The sequence below is a fragment of the Thamnophis sirtalis genome, unplaced genomic scaffold (assembly GCF_051295495.1).
Source record: "Thamnophis sirtalis isolate CommonGarterSnake01/CBP01778 unplaced genomic scaffold, rThaSir2_p1.2 scaffold_9, whole genome shotgun sequence".
Taxonomy (NCBI): domain Eukaryota; kingdom Metazoa; phylum Chordata; class Lepidosauria; order Squamata; family Natricidae; genus Thamnophis; species Thamnophis sirtalis.
Window position 1 is genome coordinate 43,410,387 of NW_028261389.1, and position 17,603 is coordinate 43,427,989.

General features: G+C 37.9%; 1 protein-coding gene across 1 annotated transcript; it reads right to left on the minus strand.

Moving 5' to 3' along the window:
- Positions 1-12,526: 12,526 nt before the first annotated feature.
- Positions 12,527-14,312, minus strand: LOC148044103 (uncharacterized). Its single transcript, XM_087723410.1, has one exon. The coding sequence runs from the start codon at positions 14,210-14,212 to the stop codon at positions 12,941-12,943; it is 1,272 nt and encodes a 423-aa protein (XP_087579536.1). The 5' UTR covers positions 14,213-14,312; the 3' UTR covers positions 12,527-12,940.
- Between the last annotated feature and the right edge of the window lie 3,291 nt (positions 14,313-17,603).

Consider the following 17,603-nt stretch of genomic DNA (forward strand, 5'->3'; position numbering starts at 1 on the left):
TTGTTTCCTTGTTCTGACATTATTTTTCATTCAGTCCTCCTGTGGCTAATTTTAAATCTATTTTTGCCCAACTATACTATTCACTCTGCCTTACAACCCAGAAATGAAGCATCATAGATCTATTATTATTATTAATACTTTGTATAATTATTGCAATTTTGAAAATGAATTATTTATGTTGCAAGCTTCTTTGGGCGTGCTTACTATGATATGTGTGTCTCAGACTGGACACACAGAGTGAAGAAATTTTGCTGCTTCTGCAAATCTAAATGATTAATTATTGCTATGCAAAGCTGCAGTAATTATGATTTGACCTTACTAGTCCTTTCTTACTCACTGGCCCATTCCCAGAACCTCCAGAGATGGAATATCAGTCAAAGCAACAGCAACTGCAGATAAAAATCACAGCTCTTGGTGAATTGGCTTCCTCTACTAGCACTTTTGTCTTTTGCAACAGACTTTTAATTCACAACTGTGCTCCTTACTCTCATTCCTCAGAACATAACCCATTTGCTCATACTAAAGACATAGTATGTTTCAAACCATCAAGCAGGATTTATTTATTAGATTCTTATCCAGTCTTTATTATTATTTAAGTAACTCAAGGCAGCAATGTACAGAATACTCCTTCCTCCTCCTATTTTCCCCACAAAAAACACTTAGGATTAGGCTGGGAGTGACCAGTCCAAAGTCAACCAGCTGGCTTCCATGCCTAAAGCAGCACTAGAACTCAATCTCCTGGTTTCCCTGCCAGTGCCATAACTACTACACCAAACTGGCCCTTAGTTAGAGCCTGATAAAATGTAATTGAATGAAATTAATGATGGGAAAAGTAATAGTTATGATCAGCTGGCCTCTTTACTCATGGGCTGCTTAAAGCAGCCAAGGGCATGTCTCTCTTTTTGTGTGTTTCATACTGAGGTAAAACAATTAACATAGAAAAATAGGCTAGTGGAGCTAAGCCAATTATCCCAAATGCACAGCAATCACAGAACACTGTAGCCCCTCCACCCCTCAGATATCATCATGTCTTTCACATATTAAATAACACAATGCAGCAACAATAACAGATTGCTGTTGCTTGAAATTTCCTTGGCAAACAATGCAGTCACCAAGGATGGTTTCTCATCATCTAAATTTTCAAAAGTTATTAATTTCAATGCCATTCTTAGTAGTCCCGTCTCAATGTTACAGTTTATGGACAAGAGCCATTTTAAAAATGCTGTTCATTACAATGGCATAATTTCATTCCAAGGCTGGTTATAGGCAATGTGAAAGAAGAAGCAAGAAGCCTTCCTTTGCTACAGAACAGAGTTCTGCACCCTCCTGTAACCTGTTGCATTCAGAAGAGGTTGAGAATGCTGCCTTATCTCTTCTGTTGAGATAAAACTCATTGCTGGTCTGGTCAGCATCTGTAAATGGGATGGAAACTGTCTCATCCTTTACTGAAGCAGTAAAAGGTCTTGGGATGTTTATTTAGTTAAACAATACACAGTTGACTCACCATATCCCTTTCTGTTCTTTGTCCTTTCTATTATAAAGAGGGAATACTAGAATTTAACAATAGAGTGCTGATAGCCTGTAATATTGCAGGGCTTGAATCTATCTGATAGCCAAATGGGCTATGGGAAGATGTGATGCATCCAGATTCCAGATAGTCTTTCTTTAGCCAGGATGTAAATTATCTATAGCTAATAACAAATAATAGAAGTATGCTGAATCAGGCACAGAGATTCAGAAAACTAAATCTGGTTTCTATATTTTGCAAATCAGTTGATTCTTACTAGACTTCTGACAGAACATCAATTAATTTTATATTCTGCTCTTTATTTATTAGCTGCATCTTAAAACCATTCCAAACAAAAATAATTCTGACCATCTATATATGTATATGTGAAATGTAAGCTATTAAGAGTTGCCTCTGACTGGAAATTACATATCATAATGTATTGTAACAATCAGATTAACAATTCAATAATCAATCAAAACTAACATACATATACAAACACATAAATATACAGAAACATACTTATCATAACATAACAATCAGATTAACAATATAACTATCAACAGTAACAAAAATTTACATCATCCCTTAGAAAATCCAGGTTTCGATGGTCTTCTGAAATCCTAGCAGGGTTGGGCTGATATGATATGGAGCAGCTGTTGTGAAGCTGAACCCTAAGGTTCTTGATGCTTTTACTTATGCTCAGTTGATACATTTTTAAGGAAGCTATACTTTTGAAAATGCTATATGGTTAAAAAAAAAAACCATGACATTCTCAGGAATATCTCATCAAGACAAGAAATGAGATGAATGTTACAGTATTCAGAAATTTATGCTTTCTCAAAACTATGTCAGCACAAAGTATGCTCCCTATATATTTATATCTGGCACTATGAGTGGGAAGGGAGAAAAATATGGGTGACATCCAAAGCAGTTTTCAATGGCAAATATGATTCAGTTACATTTCCAGTATTATATACCTATGAATAAATAAGAACTTATTTTCAATAGGAACTTTAGTTTCATTCTTTGGGGGCTGTTGAGACTGCATGACTGTATAGCACATATCCATTGTGACAGATGCCGTAAATAGTAATTAACTATTAACAAATACCAGTAACTAGCATTAGTGCTGCCAACTTTTCTGTCTCTTCTATACTGAATGGTTCATCTTCAGTATAGATAAAACATACTGGTTGGCAATTAGAAATATTAGAAATCAGCATTTATACTTCTTTAGACTAATATATAGGAAATGTTATATTCCTGTCATTCCATGATCGTAAAAATATTTAAATCCCTTTCTGTCAATTCCAAAATATGCTTTCCCTATGCAACATGACAGTTTTGAAAATGTCTTCTAAGAATTAGTCCTCAGTTCTGGGAACTAATACAGCGAAAACACTATAGAATCTCCAATTGCAGATATACCTAATAGAGTGGTTATTTTCTCCATCAGTTGCTAAGTACCTTGAAACTTTTTTGACAGCAACATTTGATTGATTTATTTGGATGAACCTTGGATGTAAACACCAATAAACATTTCTGAGTTTTGTTGGAAATTTTCATAAGCATGCAATGTTTTTTGTGGACTGGGCACACCTGCAATTAGCTATTAAACTCAGTTTCCTGAATTCTCTTCACCCAACAATGGGCAAAAATTCATTTTCCATTATTTTCTCAGAATATTCCACACTAATTATTCTGTTCTCCTCAAGCTGCACCACCAAATTCTAGTAGTTATTGTTACTGAATATTTCTAAAAATAAGTGAAGGGAAAGCATAATTCAAAATTTTCCTTTCTGAGAATAAATACATGCTGATGTATTTGGTCCTAAACTGGTGTTTAACCAAAAAGTCCAGCTCAAAGGATATTCTGCAATTAAAGTAATTGTAACTAAATTAACATAATAAGCATAGGTATGTCCATAATACTGGTATTCATTGTTCATGCTAAAGTACCGTATTTTTGGACTATAAGACGCACCAGAGTATAAGACACACCAAGATTTCGAAGAGGTAAACAAGAAAAAAAGGTTTTGCTGTCACCAGCCCCAGGAAAACTCTGCAAGCCTCCCAAACTTTCTGTGTGTCCCATGTTTTGCAAAAACGGGGCACACAGAGGGTTTGGGAGGCCTACAGAGTGCTCCTGGGGGCTGCAGAGGGCAAAAATGAAATGTGTGGGGGTTTTGGAGGTACAGAGAGTTTGGGAGGCCTTTAGAGTGCTCCTGGGGGCTGGAGACAGCAAAAATGGCATTCCTGGGGGATTTGCGAGGCCAAAAATGGCCCCAATTTTTGCAAGGGTTTGGGAGGCCTGCAGAGTGCTCCTCGGGCTGGGGAATGGTAAAAATGCCCATGTTTTTTTTTAAAAAATGGCCTGTTTTTTACCTCCCACACATTGTGTTTTTGCCCTTCCCAGCCCCTAGGAGCACTTTTGAGGCCTCCTAAACCCTCTGCACACCCAGTTTTTGCAAAAAAACAAGCCTGTTTTTGGCAAATATGGGACGTGCAGGGCGAGGTTTCCGGAGGCCAAAAATGGCTGTATTTAGTGTATAAGATGCACCAACATTTCCACCCTCTTTTGGAGGGAAAAAAAGTCTGTCTTATACTCTGAAAAGTACAGTAAATTAACATGATTAGTTGTAGCCCAATTACTATATTACTTTCTTGTTGATCTAAGAAGTATCTCCACATTGGTGGAGAAGCAAACATTCCTATTAATAAAAGTGAAAGTCTGTGGAATCTAAGTCCACCATAAACAGCTGCCATAATATCATCAGGTAAAAAGGTATGCACAACTGGATACTTACTCTGGAATTATTTTTAATCAGTATGCTAGAAATTATGTGAATTAAAATCCATTATATCTGACAGTTGGTAGAGCAATATCATAAACATTCAAATTACAAAGCAAGATACACTTTTAAAACAAGCTTAAAAACAGACGATAAGAAAAAAAAGCTTTTAGCTTGGCATGTTAAATACCTACTGGAAATTAAGCTTCCTTACCTTAAGGTGGAAGAACGATTTCAAATTGATTTTTGTACTGAGTACAGCCACAAAGTCCTTTTTCTGGTCATCTGTATCTCCACATCTGTTTGAACATGTATGAAAGCCTTTTATCAATTGCCTGATAAATGGCCTTCTTATATAGAGGAGAGAAAATGGGGCCCAGTTGTGCTATCTGATTATCAAAGGCTGAATTATTACTCTATTTCTCACTACAGATCCATCTCATAGTAGTGAGGAGTAAAAATTTTGGAATCTATTGAAATGTAAAATGCTTTGGTTAGGGCCATGCTAACAGCAAGATTGCTATCTTGTTCAAGCTTTAGATCAACCTTCCTAACAAGAACCCTGCAGATGTGTTAGGAATGCAATTCCCAGAACTGAGACCTATACTGGCTAGGTTGACCAAAAGTGTTAACATAGATTTTTAGTTTTTACTAAACTGTTAAAAGAATTCCATGGGGATATAAAATTGCTTCCCACACATACACACTCTTTATAATGAAAAAAAGCTGATCATTGATCTAAATGTAGCTTCCCTTTTCCATAGCTTTGTGAGATCCATATAATGCTAAGCATATATTTACAATCTGGTTCATTTTTGAAATCTGTACAGTGATTTACACATTACATTTAAGGAAGTTGCACTTTGTAACTTATATATAAACACTGAATTCTAAAGAGACTTTAATTGATTACCTGAAATGCACAGCAAAATTGAAGAAGCAGCTTCACCCACAGAAGAAAGTGAGGAATCAATATGAAATTTTCATTAGTAACCAGATTCATTTACAGAGGATCAGATATGTTTCCTTTCTACTACATTCACCTATGTTGATGAGGTCATATATTGGTAGAACAGGGCCATTAGCAATAGGAAAGTTCTTAAAACAAAATGATTCTTAAGGACTACATGTTAAAAGACTTCAGTCACTACTACACTAGGTAAGAATATTTACTAAAGAAATGATCAAAGAAAAAAGTTCCTCTTTAATCATCTGCTCATCTTTTAGATAATTTGTAATATAAAGCAAGTTTCCACATAAATCTGTTGACCAAATACACTTTTACTGACAGTTTTATAGTCACGGTGTCTTTTTTGTATGAAAGCAGCTCTTAAGACATACAGGAGGTGACTACACTGAATATATCAATAGTGCAGACTCCTTCTGAGTCTCAATCATAGTCTTGCAGAGAAGATAGTCATCCCATGTCATATCTACATAACCACAGTTGAGATTATGATACATGGTAGTGGCAAACAGAATTTATAGCAGGGAAAAAACACAAGATTCAATATACAATACAATCCATTGGGGAAAGAATATTAGTAAGGGATATAAGAGTTTAGGAATGAGAAAATAAGCAATTCAGCAGATGTTCATTTTACAAAATAAACACAGGTTGGAATCTCAGAATATAGACTTCTGATATAACAGACAGCAATTTTTTTGTTATCTCAAAAGTGGCTGAATCAATCATTCTGTAGATATGCTGAATAAAATTCTGAGAGCTACCTGGGACAGTATTAGATTGGGTACCATTTATGCATAAGTATAATCTATTTCATGGCAAACATATGTAGGGCCTAGAGGCAGAGAACTAACTAGAGATATCGAACTTGGCAATTTTATGACATGTGGACTTCAACTCCCAGAATTCCCCAGCCAAGTGGAAATTCTGGGAGTTAAAATGCACAAGTCTCTTTTTCCCAAGGTTTTTTTTTATTTTTTAATATAAATTATACATATTATAGGATCAAAGAGTTGTCCGAGTCTTTTCTTTTACATCCTCTCAATTACATAGTCCTTTGTACATCATAATTTTGTTTTCACTTTCAGCCAAATTATTCTCTTCCATTATTTTTCATCTTTATAGTTATTTTTTCTTAATACATAAACAATATCTTCAATTGCCCCTTCAAAGTTATACCAAATTGTCATTTCTTATTTTCTCCATTGGTTTAGCTATAAACATTTTTTTCAATTTTTTTCTACCATTAACAAGATACTATCATTTCTTTATTTCTTAATTAGTTACATAACAATAACTATCTTAATACTATTCTCTTTAGTCTACTAATATAACTCTTTTTCCCTTTCTTCCTCTTTTAACCATTTTCTCTTGAGCTCACAAAAATCTCAGTTTAAATTCTTTTCCCCCTTTCCCCTAACTTCTTCTTTTTCTTTTTCCTATTTTTGTTGTTGTTGTTGTATCTTTTCTTCGAAGTGTTCACTTTTATTATTCTAGTATCTTTCCCCAAGGTTTTTCCTGTTCCCCTCCTTTCCTTACTATTTTGCGGTTTCTTTTTTGGTAGATCTCCCCCTTTGTCTACTTTTCCTTTGTGACTGTAAATCCCAGTGAAATCTTCTATCTGCATTTTATTTTCAATTCTTCTTTTTTCCACTTTATCTTCCTGTACCTCATTTGTGTCCTCTTTTTTCCCCTCTTCTTCTATTTCTTGTTCTGTATGTTCCCTTTGATTTCCTAGCTTTCCTCTACTGATTAATGTTTCACGTGCACTTTTCAACATGACAAATAATTCATCATACATCCAGATCTCCATTATGCAAATTTGACTATTTTAACAGATTTTAAAATGTTTGGGTTATACCACATTTAGTTGCAAATTTAGACTCTTCCAGATTTTGTTGTTCAATTTTAAAATTAGTCCAGTCCACGTTTTCCCTTCCACAGATGTAGATAGTTGCAGTCAAAACAATGTTGCAAAGACAGTTACTCCCCACTTGTGGGGAAAATCCACAAGTCTTGCCATGGTAAGACACTCCTTCAATAATCTTTTCCTCTTGATGAATGTAATGCATGATCAATGCTTAAGTGAACAGAGTTTCACATTAAATAAACATTGGTAAAAACTGGAATCCTGTTCTGACCTAGGTTTCCTGAGAATGCATAAATCACAAACCCCCAATAAATCCCCCAAACCCTCTTTTTATTTAAACTGCTGTGAATTATGTTTATTCACAGCCCACAATGATTCACAAACAGTCTGTAAAGAGTCTGACAGATGTCTGCTCGAGATGCCAAAGTTTTTCAGGGTAATGTTGATAATTGCCCATCTTTAACTCCCTTGAAACACTGCCAGAGACCTAATTGCCAATTAGTTTTGCAAGGCCAAATGGAACACAGAATCAAACAGGACTTCTCAGAGCTTGAACCAACTAGATGAACTAATTGCCTTCCTCCAAAGGCTCACGTCCATTTGCTCCTCTTTTATGTCTTATGGGGGGGGGGATTATCTCCAAGCCTTACTCCTGAGTCGCCCCTTTTGTCTTAACTATTCTTGCCTTCTGTCAGCTCTGCACATGCACACACTGGAACAGGCTCACACTGTTCTTCTTTTGCAAACCCACCTACAAACTTTATCCGAACTTGCACATTCTTTAACAGCTGCGCAATTTTTCTTTTCTATGGGGAGTGCATGTGATATGTATGTGTCTAACTGAATGATCCCACATTTTTTAACTTAATGAATTTCTTATTGGCTATTTTATTGTATTATTGTATTTTAATATTAGTGGAGTATGTGTGTGTAGAATGCTTGGCCGTTATGGATGGGGGGGATTGAGAGTGCGGCCCAAAGCCCCCACCACTGAGTGCAGAAGCAGAAGTGGATGGGGGCCCGGACCCGCCTCTCGTCCCAGAATGTATGGTATGAATGGCCTGCCGGGGAGAACGGGGGCCGTGGGATGGGAAGAGGGGTCTACGGGTGTGGGTATGGGCCGGTGCATCCCGGTCATGTTTGGGAGAGGCAGGTATGACGGGAGTTACAGGGCTAGCCATTACCGGGGAAGGAGGGTTCGCTATGTCACAGTGATCCCTCCTTCCGGCCCTGATGGCTCAAATCCAGGACCAGGTGGCATGAGATGTCAGGGCACTGGTCTCAGGCTGCTCTTGCTAAATTCCAGGTCTGTGGTTCATAAAGCTCCCCTCGTCCAAGACCTAATATTAGACGAGGGGGCAGACCTAGCATGTATTACTGAAACCTGGCTAGGCCATGAGGGAGGAGTCCCCCTCACAGAAATGTGCCCAGAAGGGTTTCAGGTGCTCCACCAGCCGCGACACCAGAGAAGGGGTGGGGGAGTGGCAGTCATCATCCGAGAGTCATTAGTTCCTCGTGGGATCCCTGCTCCAGAGACTGTCGGGTCTGAGTCCCTTCTGGTGAAGTTGGACCTAGAGGGTCAAGTGGGCCTGTTTCTAATGTACCTGTCCCCCCTCCTATTTAATATCTACATGAAGCCACTGGGTGAGATCATACGACAGCAAGGGATCAAATATCATCAATATGCGGATGATACTCAATTGTATCTGTCCGCCCCGTGCCAACTCAGCAAAGCAGTGGAAGTGATGTGCCAGTGGCTGGAGGCTGTCAGGGTCTGGATGGGAGCGAACAAGCTTGCACTCAATCCAGACAAGACCGAGTGGCTATCAATGCTGCCTCCCAAGGATAGTCCAGATATTCCATCTCTTAGCCTGGGGGGTGAAATTATACACCCTCAGAGAGGGTCCACAACCTGGGTGTCCTCCTGGACCTGCAGCTGACGTTAGAACACCATCTGTCAGCTGTGACCAGGGCTTTTGCCCAGGTTCACCTGGTGCACCAGTTGCGGCCCTACCTGGCCCGAGAGGCACTTCGAATGGTCACTCATGCCCTCGTCATCTCAAGACTGGATTACTGTAATGCGCTCTACATGGGGCTGCCACTGAAGAGTGTTCGAAGACTACAGTTGGTCCAGAATGCAGCCGCGCGAGCAATACTGTGTGTACCTAGATACACCCATGTTACACCCATCCTCCGCGAGCTGTACTGGCTCCCTATTGGTCTCTGAACTCGCTTCAAGGTGCTAGTCATTACTTTTAAAGCCCTACATGGTTTAGGACCTGGCTACCTGAGAGACCGCCTCCTGCCACATACCTCCCAACAACCAACAAGATCACACAGGTTAGGCCTCCTCCGGGTACCATCGGCCGGACAATGCTGGCTGGCGGCCCCTCAGGGGAGGGCCTTCTCTGTAGCTGTGCCAGCCCTGTGAAATGATCTACCCGTAGAGATCCAGACCCTTACCACTCTCCTGGCCTTCCAAAAAGCCACCAAAACCTGGCTGTTCCGGCAGGCCTAGGGCTGTTGATTAATGTCCAGCCCCACCTAGACAGCATGGATGGTGTGTAATTTTAATAACTGCATTTTTATTCTTAAAATTTTATATGTTTTTTTATCTTGTTTCTGTAAGCTGCCCAGAGTCCTACAGGATTGGGCGGCATACAAATTTTATTAAATTTCAAATTTCTACCTCACTGATGTCAGACTCCAGAGGCAGCACATAACTACTAGATGGCCCTGGTCCCCTCTCTGTCTCCAACACAAACCCCTCATCCAAGCCTTCTCCAGACTCCAAGACTGGGCCATGTTCCTCCCCAACCTCCACACTGTCCAACTCTGCTGCCAGCTTCACAGGCCACCAGTGGACCACAACAAATCCAAGAAGAATTTACTTGTCAACAGTTCCATCTTTTTGCCAATTATTTGAACTAGGCCTTGCTTATCAATCCCATCTTCCCACAGATTATTCAAATATAGGTTAATTGATTCTTTTTGAATACCAACTGCTTTCCTTGATGATAATTCCATGTATAGTATTATAATATAGAACACAAATAATATTGCTTGATTGGTGGAAAAAGTCCCTACATTGTATTTATTAGTAGACTATACCACAATAATATTAATAAACTATTGTAACAACAGTGTAGTATAAAGAAAGAAGGACTTAAATAAAGACTTATTACGACACTATGGAATCTATTTTCTTATTGGCATATTTCACTGCACTGCTTCAAAATGTGAAAGGCAGCACTTAGGAGATGAGCTGAAGACAGTCTTTTCAATTGAATCACCTTCTTTATGCCGAAGAATATACTTATTCTTTGGGGGAGAGTTAAGCAGTTAGCTCAGCCTGTCTTGTTTTAAGCCACTAAACATAACTGTATGGTATAAAATGTTTTTCTCAATACTTAATTCTGGGTTAACAATTCAGGGCACATGGGATTCAGCATGTATCCTTCAGTGCAGTGGTGGGTTGACAATTTTTTCATTACCAGTTTGGGCACACTCCAATGCGTGCTCACATGCATTGGAGCGTGCCCATTAAGCATGCACAGAAGCATTTGGGCAGATGGGTGGAGCCTCCTGCCACCGCTACTACCTGTTCGGCCAAACCCACCTTTGCTTCAGTCCCTGCCCTGAAATCCAACTACATTAATATGTGTACTTTCACATTTCTTTCTGAAACAGTGAGTATCGCTTCAAAGCAAAGCAAGCACGGGAATGTTGGTTCCATAAAATGGCTAATAAGCTTGTGTCAGTCTAGGAATTGGTGTGTTTGTTATTGTCCTATTAGCTACTATTGCCTGGGCAGTCATATAGGAGCCCCCTAGGTTGTAGAGTTGCTGAGCTGAGGCCCTGGAGATCAGTAATAGTTGCACCACTGAGTTTTGATTATAATCAAAATGAAAAATTCAAGTGAAATAACATTTATAGAAAGTTTTCAGACACATAAAAATAGTGTCTGTATTGGAGTATAAGGAGAAAATGTGTAATAGGCTGCTACAGCTAAGAGGACGGTTGTTCATCGTTAATCATATAAACACCAACTGACTGACCATTGTGTAACTACAAATAAACTAAAAGGCTGAGACTGCAGTTAAGCCTACAGCTAGACATCCAGGCTATATACAGAATTGATTTGAAGGGGGAAATGTAATATAGGTGTGTATATACATGGGATAGAATTCAAAACCTTTTTCTTGCCCGTCACAGCTCTATTAACCATGAGCAAAAGGATTAAAATTACAGAGGATTTTCCTTTCCTTCCAGCAAATAACTCAGTAAGGAGACACTAGAGATATGTGAAAGCTGCTGGAAGATATTCTTAGAAATGAAATATCTGAAGAGGCTTTTAAAGTTACATACACTTCATAAGAAAAAGGTTTTCTAAAATAATAACTGATTTATCAACTGCAAAAGTATTTAGAATTCTGACTTGCTAGAAGAAATTAGGTGCCTAAATGAGACCATTGATTATATTATTAGCTATGTGTTTTAACATATAATTAATAGTGGTGAGTGCCCTCCATTGTATTTTAAACATGATATTCAAGTTCCCCTTGAAATTTTAAATATCTAAGTTGCCAGATTTTGACCACAGTTTGTTCTATCCATCCTATCTATGAGTGAAGATTAGTACACATTTTGGTGATTGGTGCTGTTATCTGTGTGATCATTACTGTATTGATATTTATGAAGTTTTATTGTACTCTGTGTCTTTCTAGTTTTATTATTAAATACAGATTTATGCACTTTTATTATAGATTTCTCTGGCCCAAAGCCAGAAAAGGTTTTGATTGATTTGATTGAAAACAAGATTTAAAGTCATTCGGGATACAACTTGAGTCAAGCAGCTGAGTCAAGCAGCTGGTTTAAGGACAATCTAACAGATTTCTGCCTAGAACCCTAAAATCAAATGCAGCAACAATTTCTCTATGACAGCTTGGGATTATTGGATCTAGTTAGATTTGGATAAGCAAATGGCATTTGTTCTACTTTAGGAGACATGGGAATCATGACAAGGTTTCCTTGGCTGGGGCTGTGACCACAATGCGATGATCAGCTTTTATGCTGAAAGCTTGATATGAAATACATGGATAATCCTGGCTTTGCCATGCACATGTACTTCTTCCACCTGTAAGCAACATGGGGGAAAGGGGGCAAAGCCACAGGTGAGATGAAGCTAATTGTATATCTTTTCCAGAATAATAAGGAGTGTGGCTCATGGAACAGAATAGTTTTGTTGCATTTCTTCTGATAAAATTATAGGGTATGATTTTTGGGCTCCTAAGCCTGCCATACCACAGCTTGTTCAATCTTCAAACCATCCCTGTTGCATTTAGGGTTCCCGAGGCTGAAGACGAAAGGGAATGTCCACTCACGGATAGCTGAATCAACCAAAGTTTATTGAGCATCCAGAATTAACATGAGAATCCACAGCAAACTTATTAATCATGAAACATCATTCTTATAGTGTTTTCAGCCTCTTTGAGCTCTACGTATTATCTCATTATTGGCTAACAAATCTCCAAGGCACAATAATTGGTTAGTCCTTACATCATTGGTGTTCGTGAGAATGTTCACGTTGTAATAGCTAAGTAAATCAAGTATTATCAAATGAGTGAATAAAATGTTGCAGGTTATTACTTTGTATCATCCCGTGTCCTCGAACATCCCTGGGAACACTGCAAGAGCAAAGATTAGCTGACAGGCAAATATTTTCTGCAGATTGATGCAGTTTCTACTTACACGTGTAACCTCAGTTCTAAGGACCATCCAGATGATTCACCGTAAAAACCCTACATTTCCTCTCTTTTTGTTTTTAATGACGATAAAAGAGATTTTTCAAGAGCATGCATTTGAATCATATTCAAAGTAGGTGCAGGAGACTTACGAAACATAGCAAAAAACATAGCAAAAAATGAAGGAACACATTGCATACAACAACAGCAAAGTATAAGTAATACAATTATGCTCACACCATAGAAAAACAATTGTTTCAACCAAGAAATATTAGGTAACCAGCTAGTTAACCAATCAAAAGGAGAAAATACATAATGTACATTATTTTTTATAGAAGCTTGTAAATTAGCTAATTCATCTTCAATAGTTCTATTAAGTGAATGAAAATGCACAGCACAAGCACGTTGACCAACTAAAGTGCAAAATCCACCTTGACGAGCTAGCAAATAGTCTATAGCAAAACGTTGTTGCATTAAATCTTGATTAAGTTCTTCAATTTCATTTTGCAAGTCTCTAATAATTGCAGCAGTAGCATTAATAGATTTCTCCAATCGGCATGTAAGACCTAAAATAGAATGTCTATTTTCTTGAGTTAATATTCCTGGGTATGATCCCAAAGAAATAGTTCCAGTTATTGCTCGAACTACTGCACGTCCAAAAGTATGCAATGAAGAAAATTGAGTATTAATAATAACTTCATCAGAACATTTTGATCCCAAGGCTGCACGTCTTTTTCTAGTTGGTAAACTTCCATAAGCACCCACTTGTACAGGTAACGACAAATATCCAATGGCAGCACATTGATAGTTTTGAGGGTGTACGTTAGTTGCATATTTATCAAAGAAAAACCACATTGTAGGATCTTTTAATTGCCATCCAGCACAGATTGATCCACCTGTGTCAGTATTAGAAAAAACAGTTTGAAAAATAGGAAAATTTTCAGGATACATTTCAGGTATGATGTTATGACCTTGTGATGTTTTAATAGTACCCCATAACCAATATTTCTGAGTACAATAACTATAATTCCCTACTTTATCTAAAATACGTTTAGCTTTTGAGTAATCAGACCATTGATTAAACCAATTATGACGAGCATAACAACAAAAACATAAGCCTCTAGTAAATTGGTTAATGCGAATATACTTCCATCTAACTGAATTTAATTCATTTGGAGGAGTAGAAAATAGCCAAGAAGAAGAAATATGTTGAAGTTGCGAAACAATGAAAGCAGAAGAATTAATTAGATTAGGAATAAAAGCAACTTGACCAAGAGCCATAGGAGGTTCATAATATAAAGTTATATTATGACCATGAATCAAAAACATATATTGAGCGTGACGAATCCAAAGATTAGGACTAAGAGGAAGAGCAGGAATTGTTTCCGAGTTAGTAGAAACCGGAAAAGAAAAGAAAAAGAGAAAACAACACATGATTTTTTCAATTGATGTTGATCTTCAAGGTGATTCCAAGGCAATATTGGAGGACGTTGCATCCTTAGATCTTTCATTTGTTTTTCCATGGTAAGGACGAACACACCGGCCTGGAATCCACACAGCTTGCTTTGTTTGCAAATCCTCAACTGCAGCGTAACCTCGTCCCCAGGTTATAAGTTTTGTAGGTCCACGCCAGGCAGGATCAGGAAGTTGACGAAAAAGCACCAAAGGACGTGCCACAGGATCCTGAATATGAAAATGTAAATTCACTGGGAGGTCTGAAAAGGAATCTAGAAAAGTTAAGTAATTCCACGCATAAAGAGCAATAGAGATCAAATTTTGAATTTTTCTCAAATTGAAAGGACCAGATTCAGATTTTACCAATTTAGTTAATGTGGCTTTGAATGTACGATGAGCTCGCTCAATTATAGCTTGCCCTTGAGAATTGTAAGGAATTCCATGTATCAATTGAATGTTCCATTGTTGACAAAAAGAATTAAAGTCCTTGCTAGTATACGCAGGACCATTATCAGTTTTTAATTGAATTGGTCGTCCCATTACGGAAAAAGCAGAAAGACAATGAGACATGGCATCAAAGGTGCGCTCATGTCTAGCAGCAGTAACCCACAAAAAATGAGAATATGTATCAATGGATGCATGTAAATAAGTGAATGGTTTAAAGGTAGCAAATTGTGTAACATCCATTTGCCAAATTTGATTAGATTTTGTTCCTCGAGGATTTACTCCCATAGGAAAAGGAACAGCAAATTGTTGACAAGAAGTACATCCTCGAACAATGTCACGAGCCTGAGACATAGGAACAGAAAATTGTTTAGCCAAAGATTTAGCATTTTGATGAAAATATGAATGACTAGCAACAGGATCTGAAAAAAGAGTTGTGACTTCTTTGAGAGTCTCATCAGCTCGTCTATTTCCTTCCGTCAAAGGATTTTGAAAAGGAGAATGGCTCCTAATGTGCTCAACATATAAAGGAAAGACACGTGCTTCCAAAACATGTTTCAAGGATAAAAATAAAGACAAAAGATTAACGTCAAGAGAAACAGCACAATAAGCATAAGGAAGAGATTGCATTGCAAGAAAAACATATTTGGTATCAACAATCAAGTTAATAGGTTGATCAGAAAATAATCTCAGAGCCAAAATAACAGCTGCCAACTCAGAACGTTGGGCAGATGTCTGAACAGAAGTGAATTTAGAAAACCATTGTTGACCATCCGTCCAAACCACAACTCCACGAGTGGGTGATCCGTCTGTGAAAATTGTTAATGCTTCAGGAAGAGGAGAACGAGTAAAAATAGAAGAAAATGAAAGATTCAATGTATTTGTAATAACTATTCTAGGATCTTTAGGTAAAGAATATTGAATATCACCAAGGTAGTTGGAAAATGCAATTTGATATGAATCAGAAATGGTCATCAAATGTTCATGTTCAAGTTTAGTACGAGTGAAAGCTATTCCATCCAGATCATGACCTATTAATTGCAAAGATCTTCGTCGTGCTTTCATAATCAATTCTTCTAAAGCCTGTTGATAAGGAAAAATGTTTCTAGGAGGAGAAGCAGACAAATTCAACCATTCATGAATATGAATCACTTTTTCATCCAAAATAGAATAAAGACATCCAGTAGGTAAAGGTGATGTAGGAAGAATTGCTAACCATAACTTTTTGGTTATAGAAGCAATTCTATCAACATATCCCAATTTAAATTTATTTAGAATTTCTTGGAGACATTTCTTTTGCAAAACAGTAAGTGAAACCAAATCTCCAGGTTTTTTGGAACCTTTTAATAGAGAGAAAAGACAATAAGCAAAACCATGTTACCTCTTTTTCTTTATCCTGTGACTATAAAGGAAAATTAAAACAAACACATCCTGTTTAAAAACAGGCTAATAGTCAACCACCACTAGATGTCGTTGAATGACAATCTTTCTGAAAATGCCCTAATTTTCCACATCTAAAACAGCTCCCTGGAGGCTTCCTCCCTCTTTGAATCGCTGCAGCCAACAAATTCATTTTGTACGATTGAGAACCTACATCCTGACAAACACGTAACATGTCTGCTAACGTGTATTGATTTGTAGCTTTTAAAGGCTGCAAAGCACGTTTACAGTCCACATTAGCATTTTCAATAGCCAACTGACGAAGCAATTCTCCAGCCGCTTCCTGATTATCCAACTGTTGATGCAAAGCTTTTGAAAGTCTCTCCACAAAATCAGCATAAGGTTCATTCACTCCCTGGCGTATGTTAGAAAAGCTAACTTTAGGTTCTCCGGCTTGAGGAACCTTGAGAAAAGACCTGAATGCACATTCAGAAACTACCGCCAAAGTTGCAGGAGGAAGTAAAACCTGATTAGGAATATCTGCAAACTGACCTGACCCAAACAACTGTTCCACTGTGTAAACTCCACCACTACCTAAAGCAGCTGCCTGAGAATGACGCAAATACTCACTTTCCCAAACAACATACTGCATAGAAGTCAAAATCATTCTAAACAATTGTTTCCAATCCTGCGGAATCATGGTATAGCCATTCTTAATTCCTTCCAAAAGACCTTTAGTAAAATTTCCAGTGATACCATAATCAGAAATAGCCTTCTTTAACTCCCTTAAAATCTGAAATGGCAAACCTTCCCACTCAGCAATCTGCTGACCTGGTTGTGGCCCTGGTTGATATTGAACCGGACACACAGAGAACAAATCAGCTAACTCTTCTCCAGAAATATTAACATCTGATTTACAATTTTCTACCATTTTCTGAAAAGCAGACTTTGGAAGAATATTAGTAGAAGAATGAGGAATAGGAGGAAGAGAAAGATGAGAGGGAATAGGAGGAGGGGGAGGAGGAGGAGGAGGTTTTAACACAATGTCAGAAGAAGGAGAAGAAGGTATTATTTCAGACTCAGATTTAGGATCAAAAGAAGAAATTTCTTTTTCAGACAGTGGAGGAAAAATCACAGTATTAGAATGTTGAGAAGGAGGGGATGATAAGGAAGAAACAGAATCTTCTTTCTGACCAAATATTTCTACAGCATGCCGACACAAATGCCAAGCGTGCAAAACATCCACATCTTTCCTAGGCTCAGAATGCAAAACCTTGCCAACTTTTTCCCAATCTGACAACTTCAAAGAACCTTGTATAGGATAGAAAGGACAACTTAAAGCAATTTCACGGACCAGCCGAAAAAGAGCCTTTTGTGACACACATAACTCAGACTTCTTAAGAAGATACCCTAACTCACTAACATGCTTCCTTTGCTCTAG

Bases quoted from the DNA above. Each gene is read 5' to 3' on its own strand.
- LOC148044103 (XM_087723410.1), bottom strand. From the start codon at position 14,212: ATGTTTTTGATTCATGGTCATAATATAACTTTATATTATGAACCTCCT.